Source organism: Hippoglossus hippoglossus, chromosome 7 (assembly GCF_009819705.1).
Source record: "Hippoglossus hippoglossus isolate fHipHip1 chromosome 7, fHipHip1.pri, whole genome shotgun sequence".
Classification (NCBI taxonomy): Eukaryota; Metazoa; Chordata; class Actinopteri; order Pleuronectiformes; family Pleuronectidae; genus Hippoglossus; species Hippoglossus hippoglossus.
The window spans coordinates 26,076,085-26,101,507 of NC_047157.1; the positions used below are offsets into that span (position 1 = coordinate 26,076,085).

The 25,423-nt window shown below is 46.9% G+C and overlaps 4 protein-coding genes across 4 annotated transcripts; 1 reads left to right on the forward strand and 3 right to left on the reverse strand.

Annotated features, from left to right (window-relative positions):
• Positions 1–759: 759 nt before the first annotated feature.
• On the forward strand, positions 760–9,268 carry LOC117764628 (zinc finger and BTB domain-containing protein 39). Its single transcript, XM_034590566.1, has 4 exons — positions 760–977; positions 4,882–6,151; positions 6,889–7,251; positions 7,427–9,268. Exons 2-4 carry the CDS (start codon positions 4,895–4,897, stop codon positions 8,408–8,410), a joined length of 2,604 nt encoding a protein of 867 aa, XP_034446457.1. The 5' UTR covers positions 760–977; positions 4,882–4,894; the 3' UTR covers positions 8,411–9,268.
• A 919-nt stretch (positions 9,269–10,187) lies between these two features.
• LOC117764630 (G-protein coupled receptor 182-like) lies at positions 10,188–13,778 on the reverse strand. Its single transcript, XM_034590568.1, has 3 exons — positions 13,534–13,778; positions 13,005–13,181; positions 10,188–11,663 (listed from the first exon to the last, which is right to left on the reverse strand). Exon 3 carries the CDS (start codon positions 11,658–11,660, stop codon positions 10,584–10,586), a length of 1,077 nt encoding a protein of 358 aa, XP_034446459.1. The 5' UTR covers positions 11,661–11,663; positions 13,005–13,181; positions 13,534–13,778; the 3' UTR covers positions 10,188–10,583.
• A 2,706-nt stretch (positions 13,779–16,484) lies between these two features.
• On the reverse strand, positions 16,485–19,770 carry LOC117764631 (G-protein coupled receptor 182-like). The gene is made up of 3 exons (XM_034590570.1): positions 19,526–19,770; positions 18,985–19,161; positions 16,485–17,649 (listed from the first exon to the last, which is right to left on the reverse strand). The coding sequence occupies exon 3, from the start codon at positions 17,644–17,646 to the stop codon at positions 16,570–16,572; it is 1,077 nt and encodes a 358-aa protein (XP_034446461.1). The 5' UTR covers positions 17,647–17,649; positions 18,985–19,161; positions 19,526–19,770; the 3' UTR covers positions 16,485–16,569.
• Positions 19,771–22,471: 2,701 nt separating this feature from the next.
• LOC117764632 (G-protein coupled receptor 182-like) lies at positions 22,472–25,096 on the reverse strand. Its single transcript, XM_034590571.1, has 2 exons — positions 24,975–25,096; positions 22,472–23,637 (listed from the first exon to the last, which is right to left on the reverse strand). Exon 2 carries the CDS (start codon positions 23,632–23,634, stop codon positions 22,558–22,560), a length of 1,077 nt encoding a protein of 358 aa, XP_034446462.1. The 5' UTR covers positions 23,635–23,637; positions 24,975–25,096; the 3' UTR covers positions 22,472–22,557.
• Positions 25,097–25,423: the final 327 nt, after the last annotated feature.

The following is a 25,423-nucleotide window of genomic DNA, read 5'->3' on the forward strand; positions in this document are numbered from 1 at the left end:
CTGTCTGTCTGTGTGTCTGTCTGTGTGTGTCTGTGTGTGTCTGTCTGTGTGTCTGTGTGTGTGCCTGTCTCTCTGTCTGTCTGTGTGTCTGTCTGTGTGTGTCTGTGTGTGTCTGTCTGTGTGTCTGTGTGTCTGCATGTCTGTGTGTGTGCCTGTCTGTCTGTGTGTCTGTGTGTCTGTCTGTCTGTCTGTCTGTGTGTCTGTGTGTCTGTCTGTCTGTCTGTCTGTCTGTGTGTCTGTCTGTCTGTCTGTCTGTCTGTCTGTCTGTGTGTCTGTCTGTCTGTCTGTCTGTCTGTCTGTGTGTCTGTCTGTGTGTGTCTGTGTGTGTCTGTCTGTCTGTCTGTCTGTCTGTGTGTCTGTCTGTGTGTGTCTGTGTGTGTCTGTCTGTGTGTCTGTGTGTCTGCATGTCTGTGTGTGTGCCTGTCTGTCTGTCTGTCTGTGTGTCTGTCTGTCTGTGTGTCTGTGTGTCTTTCTGTCTGTCTGTCTGTGTGTCTGTCTGTGTGTCTTTCTGTCTGTGGGCGGATCCAGAATCATTTGTCTCATTTTCTTGAACATTGTGATATTTGACATATTTCAACATTTCCCTTGATTTCTCAGATAATAATTCATTGATCTTGTTTATGGGACTGATATTGTATTATAATATAATATATGTATATTTAAAGCGAGTACTTATTTACTTGTACTCAATGTGGTACTTTTCTTCTACTTGGGTCCATTTTGTTTATTTGTACTTTTACTTGAAGTATTTGACTTCCTCTGTCTGGATCCTTCTCACTGCAGTGACTCGTCCGGCCTGAAGGGGGCGACCTCGCTTGTTGCTTTGTTGACATACGTCACAAAAACGCGACAGAGGAAGCAGAGGTTTATAACAGAAGAAAAACACAACTGATGATCTGGGGACGAGCAGCGGAGCTAGTGTGAAAAACACCGGAGAAAAACCAAGATCCTCCCCGGCTGAAGACCACTCCGAGCGGGTAAGATGCTGTGATGAGCCGCGGCGGAGGAATACATGAAGAAGAGATGAGGAAGAGGAGGGATAGGTGAAGAAGAGGAGGGATACATGAAGGAGAGATGAGGGAGAGGAGGGATACATGAAGAGAGATGAAGGAGAGGAGGGATAGGTGAAGAAGAGGAGGGATAGATGAAGAAGAGATGAGTGACAGGAGGGATAGGTGAAGAACAGGAGGATACATGAAGGAGAGGAGTGATAGATGAAGAAGAGGAGGGAGAGATGAAGAAGAGATGAGTGACAGGAGGGATAGGTGAAGAACAGGAGGATACATGAAGGAGAGGAGTGATAGATGAAGAAGAGGAGGGAGAGATGAAGAAGTGACAAGGGAGAAGAGGGATAGATGAAGAAGAGGAGGATACATGAAGAAGAGGAGGGATACATGAAGAAGAGATGAAGGAGAAGAGGGATACATGAAGGAGAGATGAAGGAGAGGAGGGATAGGTGAAGAAGAGGAGGGATAGATGAAGAAGAGATGAGTGACAGGAGGGATAGGTGAAGAACAGGAGGATACATGAAGGAGAGGAGTGATAGATGAAGAAGAGGAGGGAGAGATGAAGAAGTGACAAGGGAGAAGAGGGATAGATGAAGAAGAGGAGGGATACATGAAGAAGAGGAGGGATACATGAAGGAGAGATGAGGAAGAGGAGGGCTAGGTGAAGAAGAGGAGGGATAGATGAAGAAGAGATGAGGGAGAGGAGGGATAGATGAAGAACAGGAGGATACATGATGAAGAGGAGTGATAGATGAAGAAGAGATGAGGAAGAGGAGGGATAGGTGAAGAAGAGGAGTGATAGATGAAGAAGAGATGAGGAAGAGGAGGGATAGGTGAAGAAGACGAGGATACATGAAGAAGAGGAGGGATAGATGAAGAAGAGATGAAGGAGAAGAGGGATACATGAAGAAGAGGAGGGATAGATAAAGGAGAGATGAGGGAGAGCAGGGATAGATGAAGAAGAGATAAAGGAGAAGAGGGATACATGAAGAAGAGATGAGGAAGAGGAGGGATAGGTGAAGAAGAGATGAGTGAGAGGAGGGATAGATAAAGAACAGGAGGATACACGAAGGAGAGGAGTGATAGATGAAGAAGAGGAGGGAGAGATGAAGAAGTGACAAGGGAGAAGAGGGATAGATGAAGAAGAGGAGGGATACATAAAGAAGAGATGAGGAAGAGGAGGGATAGGTGAAGAAGAGATGAGGATACATGAAGAAGAGATGAGGGAGAGGAGGGCTAGGTGAAGAAGAGGAGGGATAGATGAAGAAGAGATGAGTGAGAGGAGGGATAGGTGAAGAAGAGGAGGGATACATAAAGAAGAGATGAGGAAGAGGAGGGATAGGTGAAGAAGAGGAGGGATACATGAAGAAGAGATGAGGAAGAGGAGGGATAGGTGAAGAAGAGATGAGGATACATGAAGAAGAGATGAGGGAGAGGAGGGCTAGGTGAAGAAGACGAGGATACATGAAGAAGAGATGAGGGAGAGGAGGGCTAGGTGAAGAAGAGGAGGGATAGATGAAGAAGAGATGAGTGACAGGAGGGATAGATGAAGAACAGGAGGATACATGAAGGAGAGGAGTGATAGATGAAGAAGAGGAGGGATACATGAGGGAGAGGAGGGATAGGTGAAGAAGAGGAGGGATAGATGAAGAAGAGATGAAGGAGAAGAGGGATACATGAAGAAGAGGAGGGATAGATAAAGGAGAGATGAGGAAGAGGAGGGAGAGGAGGGATAGGTGAAGAAGAGGAGGGATAGATGAAGAAGAGATGAGTGAGAGGAGGGATAGGTGAAGAAGAGGAGGGATACATGAAGAAGAGATGAGGAAGAGGAGGGATAGGTGAAGAAGAGGAGGGATACATGAAGAAGAGATGAGGAAGAGGAGGGATAGGTGAAGAAGACGAGGGATAGATGAAGAAGAGATGAGTGAGAGGAGGGATAGATGAAGAACAGGAGGATACATGAAGGAGAGGAGTGATAGATGAAGAAGAGGAGGGATACATGAGGGAGAGGAGGGATAGATGAAGAAGAGATGAAGGAGAAGAGGGATACATGAAGAAGAGGAGGGATAGATAAAGGAGAGATGAAGAAGAGATAAAGGAGAAGAGGGATACATGAAGAAGAGATGAGGGAGAGGAGGGAGAGATGAAGAAGAGATGAGGGAGAAGAGGGATACATGAAGAGGAGAGAGAGATAGATAGATAAAGAAGAAGAGGGATACATGAAGAAGAGGAGGGAGAGATGAAGGAGAGGAAGGATACATGAAGAAGAGGAGGGAGAGATGAAGGAGAAGAGGGATACATGAAGAAGAAGAGGGATACTTGAAAAAGAGGAGAGATAGAAGAAGGAGAGGAGAGATAGATGAAGAAGAGGAGGGATACATGAAGAAGAGGAGGGATACATGAAGGTGAGGAGGGATAGATGAAGAAGAGGAGGGATACATGAAGAAGAGGAGGGATAGATGAAGAAGAGGAGAGATACATGAAGGAGAGGAGGGATAGATGATGGAGATTAGAGATAGATGAAGAAGAGGAGGGATATATGAAGAAGAGGAGGGATAGATGAAGAAGAGGAGAGATACATGAAGGAGAGGAGGGATAGATGAAGAAGAGGAGGGATATATGAAGAAGAGGGATAGATGAAGAAGAGGAGGGATAGATGAAGAAGAGGAGAGATATATGAAGAAGAGGGATACATGAAGGAGAGGAGGGATAGATGAAGAAGAGGGATAGATGAAGAAGAGGAGGGATATATGAAGAAGAGGAGGGATAGATGAAGAAGAGGGATAGATGAAGAAGAGGAGGGATAGATGAAGAAGAGGGATAGATGAAGAAGAGGAGGCATAGATGAAGAAGAGGAGAGATAGATGAAGAAGAGGAGTGATACATGAAGGTGAGGGATAGATGAAGGAGATTAGAGATAGATGAAGAAGAGGAGGGATAGATGAAGAAGAGGAGAGATAGATGAAGAAGAGGAGGGATACATGAAGGTGAGGAGGGATAGATGAAGGAGATTAGAGATAGATGAAGAAGAGGAGGGATATATGAAGAAGAGGAGAGATAGATGAAGAAGAGGAGGGATACATGAAGGTGAGGAGGGATACATGAAGGAGATTAGAGATATATGAAGAAGAGGAGGGGTAGATGAAGAAGAGATGAAGAAGAGGAGGGATACATGAAGGAGATTAGAGATATATGAAGAAGAGGAGAGATACATGAAGGAGAGGAGGGATAGATGAAGAAGAGGAGAAATAGATGAAGAAGAGGAGGGATAGATGAAGAAGAGGAGAGATAGATGAAGAAGAGGAGAAATAGATGAAGAAGAGGAGGGATAGATGAAGAAGAGGAGAAATAGATGAAGAAGAGGAGGGATAGATGAAGAAGAGGAGAGATAGATGAAGAAGAGGAGGGATACATGAAGGTGAGGAGGGATACATGAAGGAGATTAGAGATATATGAAGAAGAGATGAAGAAGAGGAGAAATAGATGAAGAAGAGGAGGGATAGATGAAGAAGAGATGAAGAAGAGGAGAAATAGATGAAGAAGAGATGAAGAAGAGGAGAGATATATGAAGAAGAGGAGAAATAGATGAAGAAGAGATGAAGAAGAGGAGAGATACATGAAGAAGAGGAGAAATAGATGAAGAAGAGATGAAGAAGAGGAGAGATATATGAAGAAGAGGAGAGATACATGAAGAAGAGGAGAAATAGATGAAGAAGAGGAGAAATATATTCAGGTTTTATTCACCTCAGGTGTTTTCTGTGTATTTTCTGTTTGTGAACGTCTGAGTAGATAAAGATTAAATACATGAAAATAATCTTTATATAGATTTTTGTGATGCTCACGATGAAGATGTGTCCTGGTCTCGTACCTGCAGCCCAGCAGCAGGGATGAGGATCCGGCTGCAGGGTCCTGGCCACGCCGCCGGCCTTCTCACCGAGCTCAACCGCTGCCGCCAATCCCGTCGCTACTGTGACGTGTTCCTTCAAGTGGGAAACCGCACCTTCGCCGCCCACCGAGCGGTGCTGGCCTGCTCCGGGACCTACTTCTGCACCCTGTTCGCCCGGGCGCCCGCCTCGTCCACCGCCACCTTCTCGCTGGAGTTCATCTCGCCGGCCAACTTTGAGAAGGTGCTGACGTTCGTCTACACGGGGGAGATCCTGACCGACCTCATAGATGTCGGGGTCCTGTACGAGCTGGCCGAGAGGCTGGGGGTCGGGGAGCTGGTCCGGGCCTGTCACGCCATCTTCCCCGACCTGCAAGCGTCTGTGTCGTCAAACTGTAAACCCAGCAGCCCTGGAGACCTCCCTCTAGACTCCAGCGTCACCGCGGCTGCTTCCACGGTGGCCGTGGTTCATGCAGCGTCTGTGTCCGCGTCGTCCGTCTGTTCGTCAGCCGCCTCCTGCTCGTCTCTGTCCTCATCAGCTGCCCCGACTCCTGCCGCTGCTCCCTCGCCGCTCTTCCAGGCCCGGGCGGCCAGGGCCGGCGGTGAAGTTCACTCCGCTGCGCTGACTCTGGACCTAAAAGCAGAGGATGTCCAGTCTCATATCGGCTACGGGCAGATGGCGTCAGATCATCATCTGCCAGGAGAAGATCTTCTAACCAGCAGCAACTCCACTCAGAGTGACGGCGTGCTGCCTCCTGTGCTCCAGCTGAAGACTGAGCAGGGGCTGGAGGAGGAGGAGGAGGAGGCAGGAGGCAGCTGTGAGGAAGGCAACAGAGACGGACCGATGCTTTCTGAGAGCTCAGGCGTGTCTCTGCCTCGGAGCAGCGACCTCGCACCTTCCGTCTCCTGCTCCTTCCCCGACTCCTCAGCTCAGCTCGTAGCGGAGGCCTGCGCCCCGACGTCGTCTTCTCTGGGCGGCCTGCAGGTCAGGGCGCTGGAGGGCGGCGTGGTGGAGCTGCAGAGGGACCGCGGGCTGATGTTTAGAGAGGTGGAGGAGGGGGAGAGCGAGGAGCAGAGGGAGGCGGTCCTGCGAGGTAACGGAGCAGTGGAGGGAACGGAGGAGGAGCAGTGGAGACAGCTGGCGGGGGAGATCATTGAGCTGAGCGACGACGAGAATTACATGGAGGAGGCGGACGAGGACGAGGACGAGGACGACCTCGTGTGTGTGGAGAACGGAGACGGAGGCAGCTCGAGCAGCCAGGTACCGTTTGAACCAAGATTCTCAGTCCTCAGATCCAAAGAGCTGGTTGTAAAAAATACAGTCTCCAGATATTTGGTGGAGGTGTGAAATTAGGAAGAAACCATCAAGTTCAGATATTTTTAAAACCCTCTGTTTAAAAATGTGGGTGTGTAGATTAATGGTACTTACAAAAATTTAAGAGTTGTTCCAGTAGTTTGTCTCCACGCGACATGACGGAAGTGGCTACAATGTAATGTTATGGGGCAACTGCAACAATCCACCATTAAAAGGCTGATGTTGTTCTTGCTCTGGGAACATCACACACGTCTCTTCGTCCGTCTCAAACAAGTGGGGACGGCCATCGCAGTCAAATATCAGAATCAGCTTTATTTGCCATGTATGTGTTCACAGACTAGGAATTCGACTCCGGTGTAATTTCACTCAGACACAAGACAGACACACAATTAACTACAGACAGAAAGAAACCGGAAAAAATAAACACAACTACTATGTGCAAATAGAGTTAAACTGCACAAGACAGTAAGTGCAACGGGAAACAAGATGGTGGACAAAAAACATTTACATACTCTGAGGATTTGGTGGAATTGTCCACATCAGAAAAAGATTCTGTCCCATAGAGCCGCGAACTTGTGTTGCTGCAGGAAGACGGCGGTGGCACGGTTCCAGTTACATTAGGGACGTGCAGGATTGTGACGTTGGGGTTTTGTCAGTAGAAATAACGTTGTCCACCCCTGCAGGTGACAGGAGACACGCTGTCATGTAAAGCCTGCGCGGTGCCTCTCCCTCCGGACCCGGTCGCCATCAGACGACATGCAGACACCCACCTGACGGAGCTGGGGCTCTGCAGGGTGTGCGGGGCCTCGTTCCCGGACCGCGCCGCCGGCGCCACCCACTCTCTCTCCCACGTTGGGGTGCAGCTCTTCACCTGTGACATGTGCCACCTGCAGTTCTGCAGCCAGAGCAAACTGCTGCGTCACCACCACCAGGAGTCGTCGGGTTACACCATACCTCAGGCGGCGCTCACCGGCAGCAGCAGCCAGGGCCTGAGCTCGGAGCTGCAGTGTGCCGTGTGCACCAAAACCCTCAGCAGGGACTTCCAGGTTAGTTCATGTGGAATATGAGGTCAAGCAGATTCATTTAGAGACAGAATTTCAGTTCACTTCTTTACATTAAAGTGTGTTTTTTATAACCAGTTTATTCCTGTGAGCTGATTTGACGATAACATCATGATGTTCTCACAGTGTCTTCATGTCTCTGTCTCCCCCCCCCCGTCAGACGGTCAAAGACCACCTGCTGAACCACGTGTGTCCTCAGAGCCTGAGCTGTGGAGTGTGTCACCTCCCCCAGCTCTCCCTGTGCTCCCTGCTGTGGCACACCCTCTCCCACCTCTCGCTGCCTGTCTTCACCTGCCCACACTGCGGCCGCTGCTTTGTAGAGCGCCCCCTCCTGGACAGACACATGACTGCACATGCGGAGGAGGCCGCAGCTAAGGAGAGGGAGCGATTGGCGCTGAGGACTTACAGAGTCAGGGCGGATGAAGTCGGGGGGGGAGGTTTGGCAGGCGTGGAGGAGCTGCACTGCTTCCTGTGCCCGCAGACTTTCCGCTCAGCATCCGCTTTTCAGTATCACCTCAGCGTGCACACCAACGAGTCCCCGGGGAGTGGTGGAGGTGCTGGGGGCCACAGCTGGTTGGGCAAACGTAAGGCGGAGCAGTCTCTGGACTGTCCTCCATCTTCCTGCTCCTCCTCGTCACCACGGGACGTCAGTGGCCTCGTTAAGATGAGCAACCTGGGTTTGGGCCTGGGAATGGGCTTCAGCGTGCCGGACAAGTATTTTCAGGGGCCAGCCCATAGCTTGTCCTCTGGGCTCCTGCCCAACGGGATCTCAGGGCAGGACGGAGGAGCCGGAGCGGCAGCAGTCCGAGGGAAATGGTACCGCTGCCGCTACTGCGGGAAACGGTTCGCCCACTCGGGGGAGTTCACCTACCACCTCCGCATCCACACCGGTGAAAAACCCTACCAGTGCAAAGTGTGTCTGCGTTTCTTCAGAGGCCGCTCCACCATGATCTGCCATCTGAAGACGCACGCCGGCGCTCTCATGTACCGCTGCACCGTCTGCGGCCTTTACTTCTCCACGCTGAAGCTGGTGTCGTCACATATGGAGCTGCACAAGGACCACCTGCCACCGGACTTCAACATCGAGCAGACCTTCATGTACAACGATCACTCGAAAGAACCGCTGCCGACTGTGGACACCTGATCGGCTCTGTGTCGGCCGTCCGTCCTCGTCCCTTCTCCCTCTGACACTGACCCTGGGTCTGGTTGCCGTGGACCATATACTGCAGATTGTCATTAACGTTTAGATAAAATGTCAATAGCTTGTAAAAATATCTGTCACAGTTGTTCAGAGCTCAATGTGGCATCTTAAAATGTCAAAAGTCTAAAACCCACAAATACACAGTTTGAAAATATTTGGAATTTCTGCTTCATAAATCAGTCAAATGAAGACAATGATTTAGTTTTCTTGTGATCAATGAATTGATCCGTTGTCTCTGTGTTAGACAGAATGTAGTGGACATGTCCCGTGTCACGTGCTGTTCACTGGACAACCTGTTTGAGGGTCAGTGTCTCAAACAGCCACTTGGTGGCAGCGTGTCCGTCTGTGTCAGTGAAACAACGTCTTTGTTGACTGTGCTGCAGTCGTCTGCTGATATTATATCCGAACACAGTTTTTAATGTCAGTGATGGATAGTAAATTATTAATGTAGCGACTCGTTGTAGCACAGAAATTATTTTCTTATATTTACACTTTCACACACAGATTTTTTTAATCTTTAAAAGTTTCATGTTTTCACTTCACGGAGCAAAATCTACAACCTAGAGAACTGAATTTGTAAAGATGTTTGTTTGTTTTGATGCTGATTATAATCAGCTCTTTATCTATCGGGAAATGCCATTTAGTCACGTGCTGTGTTCACGTGTGAGACTGGGGAGCGTTCTGTGTTATTTAAGTTCCCATCACACCATGTTTGTGTCTTACCTCATATTTATGATGACAGTGCAACTATTTTTTTTAAATATTGTTTTTTAAAAATAATAAACGCCTGTAGGACTGTTACCCCCCTTTTAAGTGATTTGTTCTGACCTTTTCCGATGCCCCGCACCACAAAAAAACAGCCATCATCAGAATTTCAGTGATTAACTTGCAGAAATCTGCGTAGAATTGTGAACCTCCTGTTTCCAGGGGCCCGCGACCTTTCCCCTTTTCGAAGCCCGTTGTCTTCCTGCCATTGTGCCGTCTGTGGACCGACAGCCCCTTTTCCTCTGCCGGGCTTCTTATCGTTCAAAACGTTGAATGTGACACATTCCAGATGGAAACAGAAATGGGAGTAAATGTAATGAAGATCAGCAGAGAAACGCAAACTCAGTAAAATAAACACATAGAGCTTCCAAATCTTTCTCACTGATCTGACGACGATGAAGTAAAACATCAGGGTTTCTGCAAAAGTCTCAAATTCAATCATCGGAACTTTAAATGTGCTGAAATATTACAAACTGAACTAAACTCACAGTCAAACATTAAAATCCATAATTCAAGAGAGACTGCTGCACTTACTGTTTATTTCACATTCAACCTTTATCCCCATCTTTATGTTGCACATTTGGAAAAACAGGCTTGTGTATATATTTTAATATTTAAAATGTTCTTGTATATAGTATTTCTATTTTATTCTTATTTTGATTCTTACGACATTTTCCCCTTGTGCTGCTGTGTTGATTGTAAATTTCCTCTGCAGAGGATAAATAAAGGTTAATCTCATCTTATATTAAATACATTTAGGTAGGTTTTCATTGTGTTAATATTTATTTTTGACAACAATTTAGTTTGTCTCCGTGTGTTGCAGTTCTTTCTGTAACTCTGATAATCCCTTGTACCTGTCGTACTTCACAAAGATCTTAAAAAATCTTGAATTGAACCTCAACCTGCAGAAACCCTGAAGATGCTGCTCAGCTTTTCCAGCTCAGATGGATACAAACAGTGTTGAAGGGAGTTTTATTGCATTTGAACAGATCTTAAAGACAACAACAGTACAACAATAAATGCTTTAATTGATCCGTCGTGTGACACTGGTCCCTTCAGTGAAGTGAGATGTTAACGTGTGGACGAGCACGACTCATCTGGCAGCTTTGTTTACACACACATTCCTGCTGCCGCCACATTTCAGAGGCCGCCATGTTTTCCTGTGGGAGATGAGCAGCTTTGAGAAGAAAAACTAAAAGACATCAAACATTTCCTGCTTCCCTCTTTTTTTAAAACTGATCAGGTACATGAAGTACATGAAAAACAGGAAGTGGATTACGAGAGGAAAGTGAACTCTGGTTTTCAGAGACTGGGTTTAGTTCTGTTCTTGACTCGATCCTCAGCTTCTGACTTATGATCCCACGTCAGACTGGCTTGTGCTGACGTTACTCAACTTGCGCTGCCCCCCCGGACCGCCGCCGCCGTTAGGAGCACCGGGCTGGTTCCCTGCTCCCACCTGCTCCACCTCTCTGGGTATGTGGGTCAGCACCGTGTTGATCAGGTTTTTGCGGAAGCTCTGGCTGAGGAAGTTGTAGAGGATGGGGTTGGCGACGCAGTGGAAAAGCGACAGGCACTGCACCAGGCTGTAGGAGAAGTAGAGGACATGCATGGTGTTGCAGTTGAAGATGAAGGGGTCGAGGAGGTCGATGACCATCAGGAACACCACCAGGTGGTAGGGCAGCCAGCACATGACGAAGACCAGGGAGTAAACGTGCACCAGCCACACGTCCCGCCGGCCCTGCACATCTGGAGTCGCTTGGACCGCTCGAGCGATCAGCACGTTGCAGGTGATGATGACGGCCGCGGGGCCTATGAACTGGAAGATTGAGCAGAGGAAGTGCACGAAAACAAACCAGTCGTCGTAGTTGTGCTCGGGTATCATGTAGCAGCCGGGCTCGTCCCACTCCAGAAGGTCCACATGGACATTCTCAAACAGGGCCAGGAAAAAAGAGAAGAGCCACAGTCCTCCGCAGAGCACCCAGCGCCGCCGGCCCACCACAGGGAAGAGGGCCGGAGATGAGGGCCTGGTCAGGGACAGGTAGCGCTCCAAGGTCATGCAGGCCAGGAAGAGAGAGCTGCTGTAGAAGTTGACCACGTAGATGAGGTTGGTGACCTTGCAGAGGAAGCGGCCCCACAGCCAAACGTCGGCCATGGTCACCTCCATGAGGAAGAAGGGCAGGATCCCAATCATCATCAGGTCCGACAGGCTCACGTTGATGACGCAGAAGAGAACCCCGTTGGCGGAGTGGCGCCTGCTCCAGTTCACCCACAGGACCAGCACATTCTCCAGCAGGCCCACCACGAAGATGAAGAGGTAGAGCAGGAAGAGGCCAATGCGCCTGTAGTCATCGTCTGGCTCGAGGGTGCAGTCGTGGATGAACCACGGCGTGCCATTTATGTAGTCTGAAAGGTTGTGCTCGTGGGTCATGGTCTGGAGCGAGAAGCAAGAAAAGAGGAAAAGTGTTTGATATCTGGAGTTTAGATTTTTCTTTGTGGGTTAATCTGATTATGTTTTCAGACGTTGTATAACAGAAACACAGGAGGAGGAGGAGGAGGAGGAGGAGGAGGAGGAGGAGGAGGAGGAGGAGGCAGACCTGCTCGGCTGAACTGTCACAGAGGTAGAAAAACTAAAACCACAACAGGTTATTAAAAGTTATTTCACAACCTACAGCAAACGTTTCACAAAGTAAACCTGCTTGTTTGTAACGTTGTGTTCTCTTGTCCTGTGTCGATGATTCTTCAGATTTATTCCTCGTCATCAGTGAGTCGTCCTCAAACTCTTCTACGATCTACTGTCACTTTTTATTGTTTGTGTGCAGAGACTTTTATAAACAGTCTATGGTGCAGAGGGAAGTTAGAAAACTTTGTGTTCATCCCACCTGGTTTATCTGCAGTGAAGATCTATTACTGTTCACTGTGTGTGGTTTATATATAAGTGTGAATGATTTACTGAACCACTGTTTTTCATACACACGTCACATGTTGACTATTTCAGAGTCTTCAGACCCAAGTTCACAACAAAATATTACAAAATAAAAGATCCGTAATTCAGCCAGATCCAAAGCACTGCAGCAACAGAACTAACTTTAGTGCTTTTACTTCGTTGACTAATTGCCAAACAGGAAATGATTCTATGAATGTCGCTGCCATGACGGAGATCAGCGTCTGTGACACTAGAGAATGTGTCTCACTCCGATATGATGAAATAAAAACAGTCAAATAATCAAAAGGACCCAGTTGTCGCTTGCTGCTGTCGTTTAGGACGAAGAAGACATGTTCTACTCCACAGACTGAAGACACACTGTCCCCCCCACTGACCGCTACTGACCGCTGGTCACCTCTTTATTCAATTTGTATTAATATTGAATGTTTCACGTGTCCAAATCGCACCAAACTCAACTCTGCTCTTCCCTCGGCCATTAAAAACCCACTTGCCAGGTATGAAGTCGCTGAGATGAGCGGTTCACCAGATAAACGTTCCACATGCAGACAGACAGAGATTGATAATAATAGATACTGGCTGAGTAATCCACTGATTTGGCCTCATAACATTTTAAACTTTTTTCAGGGCACGAATTCTTCTTCCTATGCAAAACCTGGTGTCTACCCACAATGCAACTCAACCACCCAGTCAACACTTTTCCCACGTCGTCTTTCTCCTGGTCGAGCTCCCGAGGATCTGTCAGGAGACCTACTTCCCTTTTGTTCCCATGTTAAAGGTAGAAACAGATTCTAAAACCTTGAGAAATAAAGGATTTGGATTTAACCGTACCTCGTTGTCGTGGCGATGAGCGAAAGATGAAGAGGGGCAGGTTCTGCCCGAGGCCTCTTCGTCTTCTGGAGGGTTTTTAATGTCTGAAGCCTGTGGACGCAAGAGGACTCCTCTGAAGCTCTAATGTAGACGACTATCTGAGCAATCAAGCAGCCTGGAGTTTCTACCCTCCCATTTCTCATAGACACACACACACACACACACACACACACACACACACACACACACACACACACACACACACACACACATCCAACAGGACATCCTCAGTCAGTAGTGTGGGAGTGGAAAAGAGTCCAGTGACGTCCACACAGCTAAAAAGACTCCATTTGGAAAGAATAGTGAGATGGAAATTTGACCTGTAAATTATTTAGAATGTCTTAATTATCTGTGGAGTTCAAGCAACAGAAACACAATTATTAGAATTATAAGAATTCACTGTCTGATTACTAGAAATCACACTTGTAACAGGAATCATGGGAAGCAGGAGGGATTAGTCTCAGGTAGAAACAGACATGGATGTCCTCACCCACGGGGGGGAAGTCCTGCTGTCTCCATCGTCATTTACTTTATCTGCGTGTTTCTCTTTGCTCATATGGAACTCAGAGGTGCTCGGCCTCAGTCAAGTCTTTGTTCTGCGTCGGTCGAGTCTCAATATGTTTGGGTGAGAGGGATTTGCCCTCTGCTGCGATCACATGACCCAGAAAATTTACTTTTGTCTGACAAATTGCAATTTAGATTTTTCACGTGAAACATAGGAGTGCGTACTGGTGAGTGATGGCAGGGAATGATTACTCCTGCTTTTCGTAATGATCCAAAAACCGGAGTAATACCTTGAATGGCTTCAGTTTTGAATGGATATTGCTGTTGGGAGGACCTGTAGTCAGGTTAAAGCGTTAATAACTACAGCTTCAGCAGTTTTTATTAAGCCATCGTCATGTTTGCCTTGAGCCCACAGTGTCTTAGGGATTTCCTGTCGGGCGGAGATTTATCTATTTGAGATAAAAAATGATTAGTCGACGACATTAAAGGCACCAGATGAACAGTTCTCTGTGCTGTAACAGAAAAAACACTTTTTATATGCATGCAGTTGGGGGGGAATATAGTACGGATGCATCCTTAGTATTTTTCCAATCAGTGACATTTTAAAAATATTTTAGCAAAGAGACCTTGGTCTTTCCATTTTAGTTTTTCACCTTTAGCAAGTGAGATGTGTGCGCTGGAGTCTGAGACTTGAAACATTTCAGACTGTGTCTCTGATCAGATGATAAACCCACACACTGATCTGTGTCCCAGCATAAATGTGTTATCAAAGGTTTATCATTCATCTCTAAACCATTGTTTTTCATATGTGATATCAGGACCCATATGAACATGTGATGTACAATGCAGAGTCCTCTCGCATGTACTGTGTTGGGACATGGTTTTTGGGAGACCAAAGCTCTGCCTATATGTGCAGCCAAAAGCCTGAAGCCGCATGTCCCTCCAGGACTCAGTCTCCCAGGGGCCATCAACGTCACAGAGGTGTGAAACCCCCCCCAGGGACACAGGTTTCAACTCCCATTGGTCACTCTGGACCCCATGACCTGTGAGGTCACCGGGCCAAAATAAGGCCTGTTCCCCCTATTTTCTCGCTCTTACTACAATCCTTCCACAGGAGGGAAGGCTGTCGAGCCTCTTCTCCAGCTCACATCTTCTCTTCCCATCCAACTCTTCGAGAGGAGCACCAAGGTGCAGCTTCCGGCTCATCTCACCAAGGAAACCTCTTCGCACTCCAAGCTCTACCAACGTCCTAGCAGCGACTCGATGTCCTGCTTGCAAACTTCAGCCAGCAACTGAGCTGCACAGCTCAACAGAACCACTAAGGCGGGAGCCACAACCAGCCAGACGACTTCACAGGACTTCGAACTGCACAGCAACTTCCTTTTTCCCCTTTCCACGGACGGGTAACACAACTGGGCTTAATAATTATACTAGGCTAAGCAAGACTGTTTATTCGATTCTGTATGATGTTTATAAGTTTGATTTGTGTTGTGATATTGTGGTTACAAGTTGTTGAGAAAGTTAATGCTAGTTATGCTCTTCACAGTCTTTCGTTGCATCCAATCTAGTAACTTTCTCTAATTTGGCACACACACAGACACACGCATAACTCTTCACCTCATTATCTCTACAGGTCGTAAACATTCCAATAGGGGGGAGGGTGTTATATTCAATTGGCCAGCCGCCATTTTGAAAGCACGCTGACTCACACAGACACACACACATACCTATCTTTGTTTAGTAATTAGACCGTTAGTAATTTGTGATTTTATACTTTATTATATTCATAATAAACATTTTTCTTTAACAAATGTTTTTTCATTAATGTTGCATAAGTGAATTTTGCCAACCTCTACACTGTCAAGAACTCCATATCCTTCAACTTAGCTAACTATCTATATGTTAATTTTGGTTATAGTTATTAAGTTAATTGTTAATCAGAGTTCCAAATTGGTAGTTAGTACTTTTATAAGACTTATTCAATAAATTGGCTATCTTTTCCCTTCCTTTGAAGGGTGGTGCCCCGAGGTAACTTTAATCAATTAAAGTTATTATTTAATATTAATAATAAAATATTTATATTTTATATTTTATTTTGATAACCAAATTTATTGAACGCCGAAAGGCACACCATTTTATGGTATCACGTTTGATGCATTATGGCACAACAACTGTGTCTGTGTGTGTCAGTGACATGTGTCACCTTCCTGTATGTGTGGTGTGGGTGTGATACTGTGTGAGTTCCCACCGCTCTCTCCTGGCCCCTCCTCCAATCCACCTGAGCAGCTGCACCTCGTTCCTCCGGACACTCCCTCGCCCAATGTCCCTTCTCTCCACACCTGTAGCAGGGGGGGGGGGGGGGGGGGGCGCCTCTGCTCCGTCCTCTGAACCCACCAGTTTGTCTCTGTGTGTTGTTGTTCTTCCTCAGTATTAACACGCTGTAATAAAACTACAAACATGGAACTGATAACTGTGTAGTTGCAGTGAAGTGTAAGTACTTCTGTAACTCTGATAATCCCTTGTACCTGTCGTACTTCACAAAGATCTGAAAACATCTTGAATTGAACCTCAACCTGCAGAAACCCTGAAGATGCTGCTCAGCTTTTCCAGCTCAGATGGATACAAACAGTGTTGAAGGGAGTTTTATTGCATTTGAACAGATCTTAAAGACAACAACAGTACAACAATAAATGCTTTAATTGATCCGTCGTGTGACACTGGTCCCTTCAGTGAAGTGAGATGTTAACGTGTGGACGAGCACGACTCATCTGGCAGCTTTGTTTACACACACATTCCTGCTGCCGCCACATTTCAGAGGCCGCCATGTTTTCCTGTGGGAGATGAGCAGCTTTGAGAAGAAAAACTAAAAGACATCAAACATTTCCTGCTTCCCTCTTTTTTTAAAACTGATCAGGTACATGAAGTACATGAAAAACAGGAAGTGGATTACGAGAGGAAAGTGAACTCTGGTTTTCAGAGACTGGGTTTAGTTCTGTTCTTGACTCGATCCTCAGCTTCTGACTTATGATCCCACGTCAGACTGGCTTGTGCTGACGTTACTCAACTTGCGCTGCCCCCCCGGACCGCCGCCGCCGTTAGGAGCACCGGGCTGGTTCCCTGCTCCCACCTGCTCCACCTCTCTGGGTATGTGGGTCAGCACCGTGTTGATCAGGTTTTTGCGGAAGCTCTGGCTGAGGAAGTTGTAGAGGATGGGGTTGGCGACGCAGTGGAAAAGCGACAGGCACTGCACCAGGCTGTAGGAGAAGTAGAGGACATGCATGGTGTTGCAGTTGAAGATGAAGGGGTCGAGGAGGTCGATGACCATCAGGAACACCACCAGGTGGTAGGGCAGCCAGCACATGACGAAGACCAGGGAGTAAACGTGCACCAGCCACACGTCCCGCCGGCCCTGCACATCTGGAGTCGCTTGGACCGCTCGAGCGATCAGCACGTTGCAGGTGATGATGACGGCCGCGGGGCCTATGAACTGGAAGATTGAGCAGAGGAAGTGCACGAAAACAAACCAGTCGTCGTAGTTGTGCTCGGGTATCATGTAGCAGCCGGGCTCGTCCCACTCCAGAAGGTCCACATGGACATTCTCAAACAGGGCCAGGAAAAAAGAGAAGAGCCACAGTCCTCCGCAGAGCACCCAGCGCCGCCGGCCCACCACAGGGAAGAGGGCCGGAGATGAGGGCCTGGTCAGGGACAGGTAGCGCTCCAAGGTCATGCAGGCCAGGAAGAGAGAGCTGCTGTAGAAGTTGACCACGTAGATGAGGTTGGTGACCTTGCAGAGGAAGCGGCCCCACAGCCAAACGTCGGCCATGGTCACCTCCATGAGGAAGAAGGGCAGGATCCCAATCATCATCAGGTCCGACAGGCTCACGTTGATGACGCAGAAGAGAACCCCGTTGGCGGAGTGGCGCCTGCTCCAGTTCACCCACAGGACCAGCACATTCTCCAGCAGGCCCACCACGAAGATGAAGAGGTAGAGCAGGAAGAGGCCAATGCGCCTGTAGTCATCGTCTGGCTCGAGGGTGCAGTCGTGGATGAACCACGGCGTGCCATTTATGTAGTCTGAAAGGTTGTGCTCGTGGGTCATGGTCTGGAGCGAGAAGCAAGAAAAGAGGAAAAGTGTTTGATATCTGGAGTTTAGATTTTTCTTTGTGGGTTAATCTGATTATGTTTTCAGACGTTGTATAACAGAAACACAGGAGGAGGAGGAGGAGGAGGAGGAGGAGGAGGAGGAGGAGGAGGCAGACCTGCTCGGCTGAACTGTCACAGAGGTAGAAAAACTAAAACCACAACAGGTTATTAAAAGTTATTTCACAACCTACAGCAAACGTTTCACAAAGTAAACCTGCTTGTTTGTAACGTTGTGTTCTCTTGTCCTGTGTCGATGATTCTTCAGATTTATTCCTCGTCATCAGTGAGTCGTCCTCAAACTCTTCTACGATCTACTGTCACTTTTTATTGTTTGTGTGCAGAGACTTTTATAAACAGTCTATGGTGCAGAGGGAAGTTAGAAAACTTTGTGTTCATCCCACCTGGTTTATCTGCAGTGAAGATCTATTACTGTTCACTGTGTGTGGTTTATATATAAGTGTGAATGATTTACTGAACCACTGTTTTTCATACACACGTCACATGTTGACTATTTCAGAGTCTTCAGACCCAAGTTCACAACAAAATATTACAAAATAAAAGATCCGTAATTCAGCCAGATCCAAAGCACTGCAGCAACAGAACTAACTTTAGTGCTTTTACTTCGTTGACTAATTGCCAAACAGGAAATGATTCTATGAATGTCGCTGCCATGACGGAGATCAGCGTCTGTGACACTAGAGAATGTGTCTCACTCCGATATGATGAAATAAAAACAGTCAAATAATCAAAAGGACCCAGTTGTCGCTTGCTGCTGTCGTTTAGGACGAAGAAGACATGTTCTACTCCACAGACTGAAGACACACTGTCCCCCCCACTGACCGCTACTGACCGCTGGTCACCTCTTTATTCAATTTGTATTAATATTGAATGTTTCACGTGTCCAAATCGCACCAAACTCAACTCTGCTCTTCCCTCGGCCATTAAAAACCCACTTGCCAGGTATGAAGTCGCTGAGATGAGCGGTTCACCAGATAAACGTTCCACATGCAGACAGACAGAGATTGATAATAATAGATACTGGCTGAGTAATCCACTGATTTGGCCTCATAACATTTTAAACTTTTTTCAGGGCACGAATTCTTCTTCCTATGCAAAACCTGGTGTCTACCCACAATGCAACTCAACCACCCAGTCAACACTTTTCCCACGTCGTCTTTCTCCTGGTCGAGCTCCCGAGGATCTGTCAGGAGACCTACTTCCCTTTTGTTCCCATGTTAAAGGTAGAAACAGATTCTAAAACCTTGAGAAATAAAGGATTTGGATTTAACCGTACCTCGTTGTCGTGGCGATGAGCGAAAGATGAAGAGGGGCAGGTTCTGCCCGAGGCCTCTTCGTCTTCTGGAGGGTTTTTAATGTCTGAAGCCTGTGGACGCAAGAGGACTCCTCTGAAGCTCTAATGTAGACGACTATCTGAGCAATCAAGCAGCCTGGAGTTTCTACCCTCCCATTTCTCATAGACACACACACACACACACACACACACACACACACACACACACACACACACACACACACACACACACACACACACACACATCCAACAGGACATCCACAGTCAGTAGTGTGGGAGTGGAAAAGAGTCCAGTGACGTCCACACAGCTAAAAAGACTCCATTTGGAAAGAATAGTGAGATGGAAATTTGACCTGTAAATTATTTAGAATGTCTTAATTATCTGTGGAGTTCAAGCAACAGAAACACAATTATTAGAATTATAAGAATTCACTGTCTGATTACTAGAAATCACACTTGTAACAGGAATCATGGGAAGCAGGAGGGATTAGTCTCAGGTAGAAACAGACATGGATGTCCTCACCCACGGGGGGGAAGTCCTGCTGTCTCCATCGTCATTTACTTTATCTGCGTGTTTCTCTTTGCTCATATGGAACTCAGAGGTGCTCGGCCTCAGTCAAGTCTTTGTTCTGCGTCGGTCGAGTCTCAATATGTTTGGGTGAGAGGGATTTGCCCTCTGCTGCGATCACATGACCCAGAAAATTTACTTTTGTCTGACAAATTGCAATTTAGATTTTTCACGTGAAACATAGGAGTGCGTACTGGTGAGTGATGGCAGGGAATGATTACTCCTGCTTTTCGTAATGATCCAAAAACCGGAGTAATACCTTGAATGGCTTCAGTTTTGAATGGATATTGCTGTTGGGAGGACCTGTAGTCAGGTTAAAGCGTTAATAACTACAGCTTCAGCAGTTTTTATTAAGCCATCGTCATGTTTGCCTTGAGCCCACAGTGTCTTAGGGATTTCCTGTCGGGCGGAGATGTATCTATTTGAGATAAAAAATGATTAGTCGACGACATTAAAGGCACCAGATGAACAGTTCTCTGTGCTGTAACAGAAAAAACACTTTTTATATGCATGCAGTTGGGGGGGAATATAGTACGGATGCATCCTTAGTATTTTTCCAATCAGTGACATTTTAAAAATATTTTAGCAAAGAGACCTTGGTCTTTCCATTTTAGTTTTTCACCTTTAGCAAGTGAGATGTGTGCGCTGGAGTCTGAGACTTGAAACATTTCAGACTGTGTCTCTGATCAGATGATAAACCCACACACTGATCTGTGTCCCAGCATAAATGTGTTATCAAAGGTTTATCATTCATCTCTAAACCATTGTTTTTCATATGTGATATCAGGACCCATATGAACATGTGATGTACAATGCAGAGTCCTCTCGCATGTACTGTGTTGGGACATGGTTTTTGGGAGACCAAAGCTCTGCCTATATGTGCAGCCAAAAGCCTGAAGCCGCATGTCCCTCCAGGACTCAGTCTCCCAGGGGCCATCAACGTCACAGAGGTGTGAAACCCCCCCCAGGGACACAGGTTTCAACTCCCATTGGTCACTCTGGACCCCATGACCTGTGAGGTCACCGGGCCAAAATAAGGCCTGTTCCCCCTATTTTCTCGCTCTTACTACAATCCTTCCACAGGAGGGAAGGCTGTCGAGCCTCTTCTCCAGCTCACATCTTCTCTTCCCATCCAACTCTTCGAGAGGAGCACCAAGGTGCAGCTTCCGGCTCATCTCACCAAGGAAACCTCTTCGCACTCCAAGCTCTACCAACGTCCTAGCAGCGACTCGATGTCCTGCTTGCAAACTTCAGCCAGCAACTGAGCTGCACAGCTCAACAGAACCACTAAGGCGGGAGCCACAACCAGCCAGACGACTTCACAGGACTTCGAACTGCACAGCAACTTCCTTTTTCCCCTTTCCACGGACGGGTAACACAACTGGGCTTAATAATTATACTAGGCTAAGCAAGACTGTTTATTCGATTCTGTATGATGTTTATAAGTTTGATTTGTGTTGTGATATTGTGGTTACAAGTTGTTGAGAAAGTTAATGCTAGTTATGCTCTTCACAGTCTTTCGTTGCATCCAATCTAGTAACTTTCTCTAATTTGGCACACACACAGACACACGCATAACTCTTCACCTCATTATCTCTACAGGTCGTAAACATTCCAATAGGGGGGAGGGTGTTATATTCAATTGGCCAGCCGCCATTTTGAAAGCACGCTGACTCACACAGACACACACACATACCTATCTTTGTTTAGTAATTAGACCGTTAGTAATTTGTGATTTTATACTTTATTATATTCATAATAAACATTTTTCTTTAACAAATGTTTTTTCATTAATGTTGCATAAGTGAATTTTGCCAACCTCTACACTGTCAAGAACTCCATATCCTTCAACTTAGCTAACTATCTATATGTTAATTTTGGTTATAGTTATTAAGTTAATTGTTAATCAGAGTTCCAAATTGGTAGTTAGTACTTTTATAAGACTTATTCAATAAATTGGCTATCTTTTCCCTTCCTTTGAAGGGTGGTGCCCCGAGGTAACTTTAATCAATTAAAGTTATTATTTAATATTAATAATAAAATATTTATATTTTATATTTTATTTTGATAACCAAATTTATTGAACGCCGAAAGGCACACCATTTTATGGTATCACGTTTGATGCATTATGGCACAACAACTGTGTCTGTGTGTGTCAGTGACATGTGTCACCTTCCTGTATGTGTGGTGTGGGTGTGATACTGTGTGAGTTCCCACCGCTCTCTCCTGGCCCCTCCTCCAATCCACCTGAGCAGCTGCACCTCGTTCCTCCGGACACTCCCTCGCCCAATGTCCCTTCTCTCCACACCTGTAGCAGGGGGGGGGGGGGGGGGGGGCGCCTCTGCTCCGTCCTCTGAACCCACCAGTTTGTCTCTGTGTGTTGTTGTTCTTCCTCAGTATTAACACGCTGTAATAAAACTACAAACATGGAACTGATAACTGTGTAGTTGCAGTGAAGTGTAAGTACTTCTGTAACTCTGATAATCCCTTGTACCTGTCGTACTTCACAAAGATCTGAAAACATCTTGAATTGAACCTCAACCTGCAGAAACCCTGAAGATGCTGCTCAGCTTTTCCAGCTCAGATGGATACAAACAGTGTTGAAGGGAGTTTTATTGCATTTGAACAGATCTTAAAGACAACAACAGTACAACAATAAATGCTTTAATTGATCCGTCGTGTGACACTGGTCCCTTCAGTGAAGTGAGATGTTAACGTGTGGACGAGCACGACTCATCTGGCAGCTTTGTTTACACACACATTCCTGCTGCCGCCACATTTCAGAGGCCGCCATGTTTTCCTGTGGGAGATGAGCAGCTTTGAGAAGAAAAACTAAAAGACATCAAACATTTCCTGCTTCCCTCTTTTTTAAAAACTGATCAGGTACACGATTAAAAAAACAGGAAGTGGATTACGAGAGGAAAGTGAACTCTGGTTTTCAGAGACTGGGTTTAGTTCTGTTCTTGACTCGATCCTCAGCTTCTGACTTATGATCCCACGTCAGACTGGCTTGTGCTGACGTTACTCAACTTGCGCTGCCCCCCCGGACCGCCGCCGCCGTTAGGAGCACCGGGCTGGTTCCCCGCTCCCACCTGCTCCACCTCTCTGGGTATGTGGGTCAGCACCGTGTTGATCAGGTTTTTGCGGAAGCTCTGGCTGAGGAAGTTGTAGAGGATGGGGTGGGCGACGCAGTGGAAAAGCGACAGGCACTGCACCAGGCTGTAGGAGAAGTAGAGGAAATCTATGGTGTTGCAGTTGAAGATGTAGGGGTCGAGGAGGTCGATGACCATCAGGAACACCACCAGGTGGTAGGGCAGCCAGCACATGACGAAGACCAGGGAGTAAACGTGCACCAGCCACACGTCCCGCCGGCCCTGCACATCTGGAGTCGCTTGGACCGCTCGAGCGATCAGCACGTTGCAGGTGATGATGACGGCCGCGGGGCCTATGAACTGGAAGATCAAGCAGAGGGCCGTCACGCAAACAAACCAGTTGTCGTAGTTGTGCTCGGGCATCATGTAGCAGCCGGGCTCGTCCCACTCCAGAAGTTCCACATGGACGTTCTCCATCAGGGCCAGGAAAAAAGAGAAGAGCCACAGTCCTCCGCAGAGCACCCAGCGCCGCCGGCCCACCACAGGGAAGAGGGCCGGAGATGAGGGCCTGGTCAGGGACAGGTAGCGCTCCAAGGTCATGCAGGCCAGGAAGAGGGAGCTGCTGTAGAAGTTGACCACGTAGATGAGGTTGGTGACCTTGCAGAGGAAGCGGCCCCACAGCCAAACGTCGGCCATGGTCACCTCCATGAGGAAGAAGGGCAGGACCCCAATCATCATCAGGTCCGACAGGCTCACGTTGATGACGCAGAAGAGAACCCCGTTGGCGGAGTGGCGCCTGCTCCAGTTCACCCACACGACCAGCACATTCTCCAGCAGGCCCACCACGAAGATGAAGAGGTAGAGCAGGAAGAGGGCAATGCGCCTGTAGTCCTCGTCTGGATCGAGGGTGCAGTCGTGGATGAACCACGGCGTGCCATTTATGTAGTCTGAGAGGTTGTGCTCGTGAGTCATGGTCTGGAGCGAGAAGCAAGAAAAGAGGAAAAGTGTTTGATATCTGGAGTTTAGATTTTTCTTTGTGGGTTAATCTGATTATGTTTTCAGACGTTGTATAACAGAAACACAGGAGGAGGAGGAGGAGGAGGAGGAGGAGGAGGAGGAGGCAGACCTGCTCGGCTGAACTGTCACAGAGGTAGAAAAACTAAAACCACAACAGGTTATTAAAAGTTATTTCACAACCTACAGCAAACGTTTCACAAAGTAAACCTGCTTGTTTGTAACGTTGTGTTCTCTTGTCCTGTGTCGAAGATTCTTCAGATTTATTCCTCGTCATCAGTGAGTCGTCCTCAAACTCTTCTACGATCTACTGTCACTTTTTATTGTTTGTGTGCAGAGACTTTTATAAACAGTCTATGGTGCAGAGGGAAGTTAGAAAACTTTGTGTTCATCCCACCTGGTTTATCTGCAGTGAAGATCTATTACTGTTCACTGTGTGTGGTTTATATATAAGTGTGAATGATTTACTGAACCACTGTTTTTCATACACACGTCACATGTTGACTATTTCAGAGTCTTCAGACCCAAGTTCACAACAAAATATTACAAAATAAAAGATCTGTAATTCAGCCAGGTCCAAAGCACTGCAGCAACAGAACTAACTTTAGTGCTTTTACTTCGTTGACTAATTGCCAAACAGGAAATGATTCTATGAATGTCGCTGCCATGACGGAGATCAGCGTCTGTGACACTAGAGAATGTGTCTCACTCCGATATGATGAAATAAAAACAGTCAAATAATCAAAAGGACCCAGTTGTCGCTTGCTGCTGTCGTTTAGGACGAAGAAGACATGTTCTACTCCACAGACTGAAGACACACTGTCCCCCCCACTGACCGCTACTGACCGCTGGTCACCTCTTTATTCAATTTGTATTAATATTGAATGTTTCACGTGTCCAAATCGCACCAAACTCAACTCTGCTCTTCCCTCGGCCATTAAAAACCCACTTGCCAGGTATGAAGTCGCTGAGATGAGCGGTTCACCAGATAAACGTTCCACATGCAGACAGACAGAGATTGATAATAATAGATACTGGCTGAGTAATCCACTGATTTGGCCTCATAACATTATAACATTTTAAACTTTTTTCAGGGCACGAATTCTTCTTCCTATGCAAAACCTGGTGTCTACCCACAATGCAACTCAACCACCCAGTCAACACTTTTCCCACGTCGTCTTTCTCCTGGTCGAGCTCCCGAGGATCTGTCAGGAGACCTACTTCCCTTTTGTTCCCATGTTAAAGGTAGAAACAGATTCTAAAACCTTGAGAAATAAAGGATTTGGATTTAACCGTACCTCGTTGTCGTGGCGATGAGCGAAAGATGAAGAGGGGCAGGTTCTGCCCGAGGCCTCTTCGTCTTCTGGAGGGTTTTTAATGTCTGAAGCCTGTGGACGCAAGAGGACTCCTCTGAAGCTCTAATGTAGACGACTATCTGAGCAATCAAGCAGCCTGGAGTTTCTACCCTCCCATTTCTCATAGACACACACACACACACACACACACACACACACACACACACACACACACACACACACACACACACACACACACACACACACACACACACACATCCAACAGGACATCCTCAGTCAGTAGTGTGGGAGTGGAAAAGAGTCCAGTGACGTCCACACAGCTAAAAAGACTCCATTTGGAAAGAATAGTGAGATGGAAATTTGACCTGTAAATCATTTAGAATGTCTTAATTATCTGTGGAGTTAAAGCAACAGAAACACAATTATTAGAA

Bases quoted from the DNA above. Each gene is read 5' to 3' on its own strand.
- LOC117764628 (XM_034590566.1), top strand. From the start codon at position 4,895: ATGAGGATCCGGCTGCAGGGTCCTGGCCACGCCGCCGGCCTTCTCACC. The intron at 6,152-6,888 runs GTACCGTTTGAA...CCACCCCTGCAG, and splicing joins GAGGCAGCTCGAGCAGCCAG to GTGACAGGAGACACGCTGTC. The intron at 7,252-7,426 runs GTTAGTTCATGT...CCCCCCCGTCAG, and splicing joins CCCTCAGCAGGGACTTCCAG to ACGGTCAAAGACCACCTGCT.
- LOC117764630 (XM_034590568.1), bottom strand. From the start codon at position 11,660: ATGACCCACGAGCACAACCTTTCAGACTACATAAATGGCACGCCGTGG.
- LOC117764631 (XM_034590570.1), bottom strand. From the start codon at position 17,646: ATGACCCACGAGCACAACCTTTCAGACTACATAAATGGCACGCCGTGG.
- LOC117764632 (XM_034590571.1), bottom strand. From the start codon at position 23,634: ATGACTCACGAGCACAACCTCTCAGACTACATAAATGGCACGCCGTGG.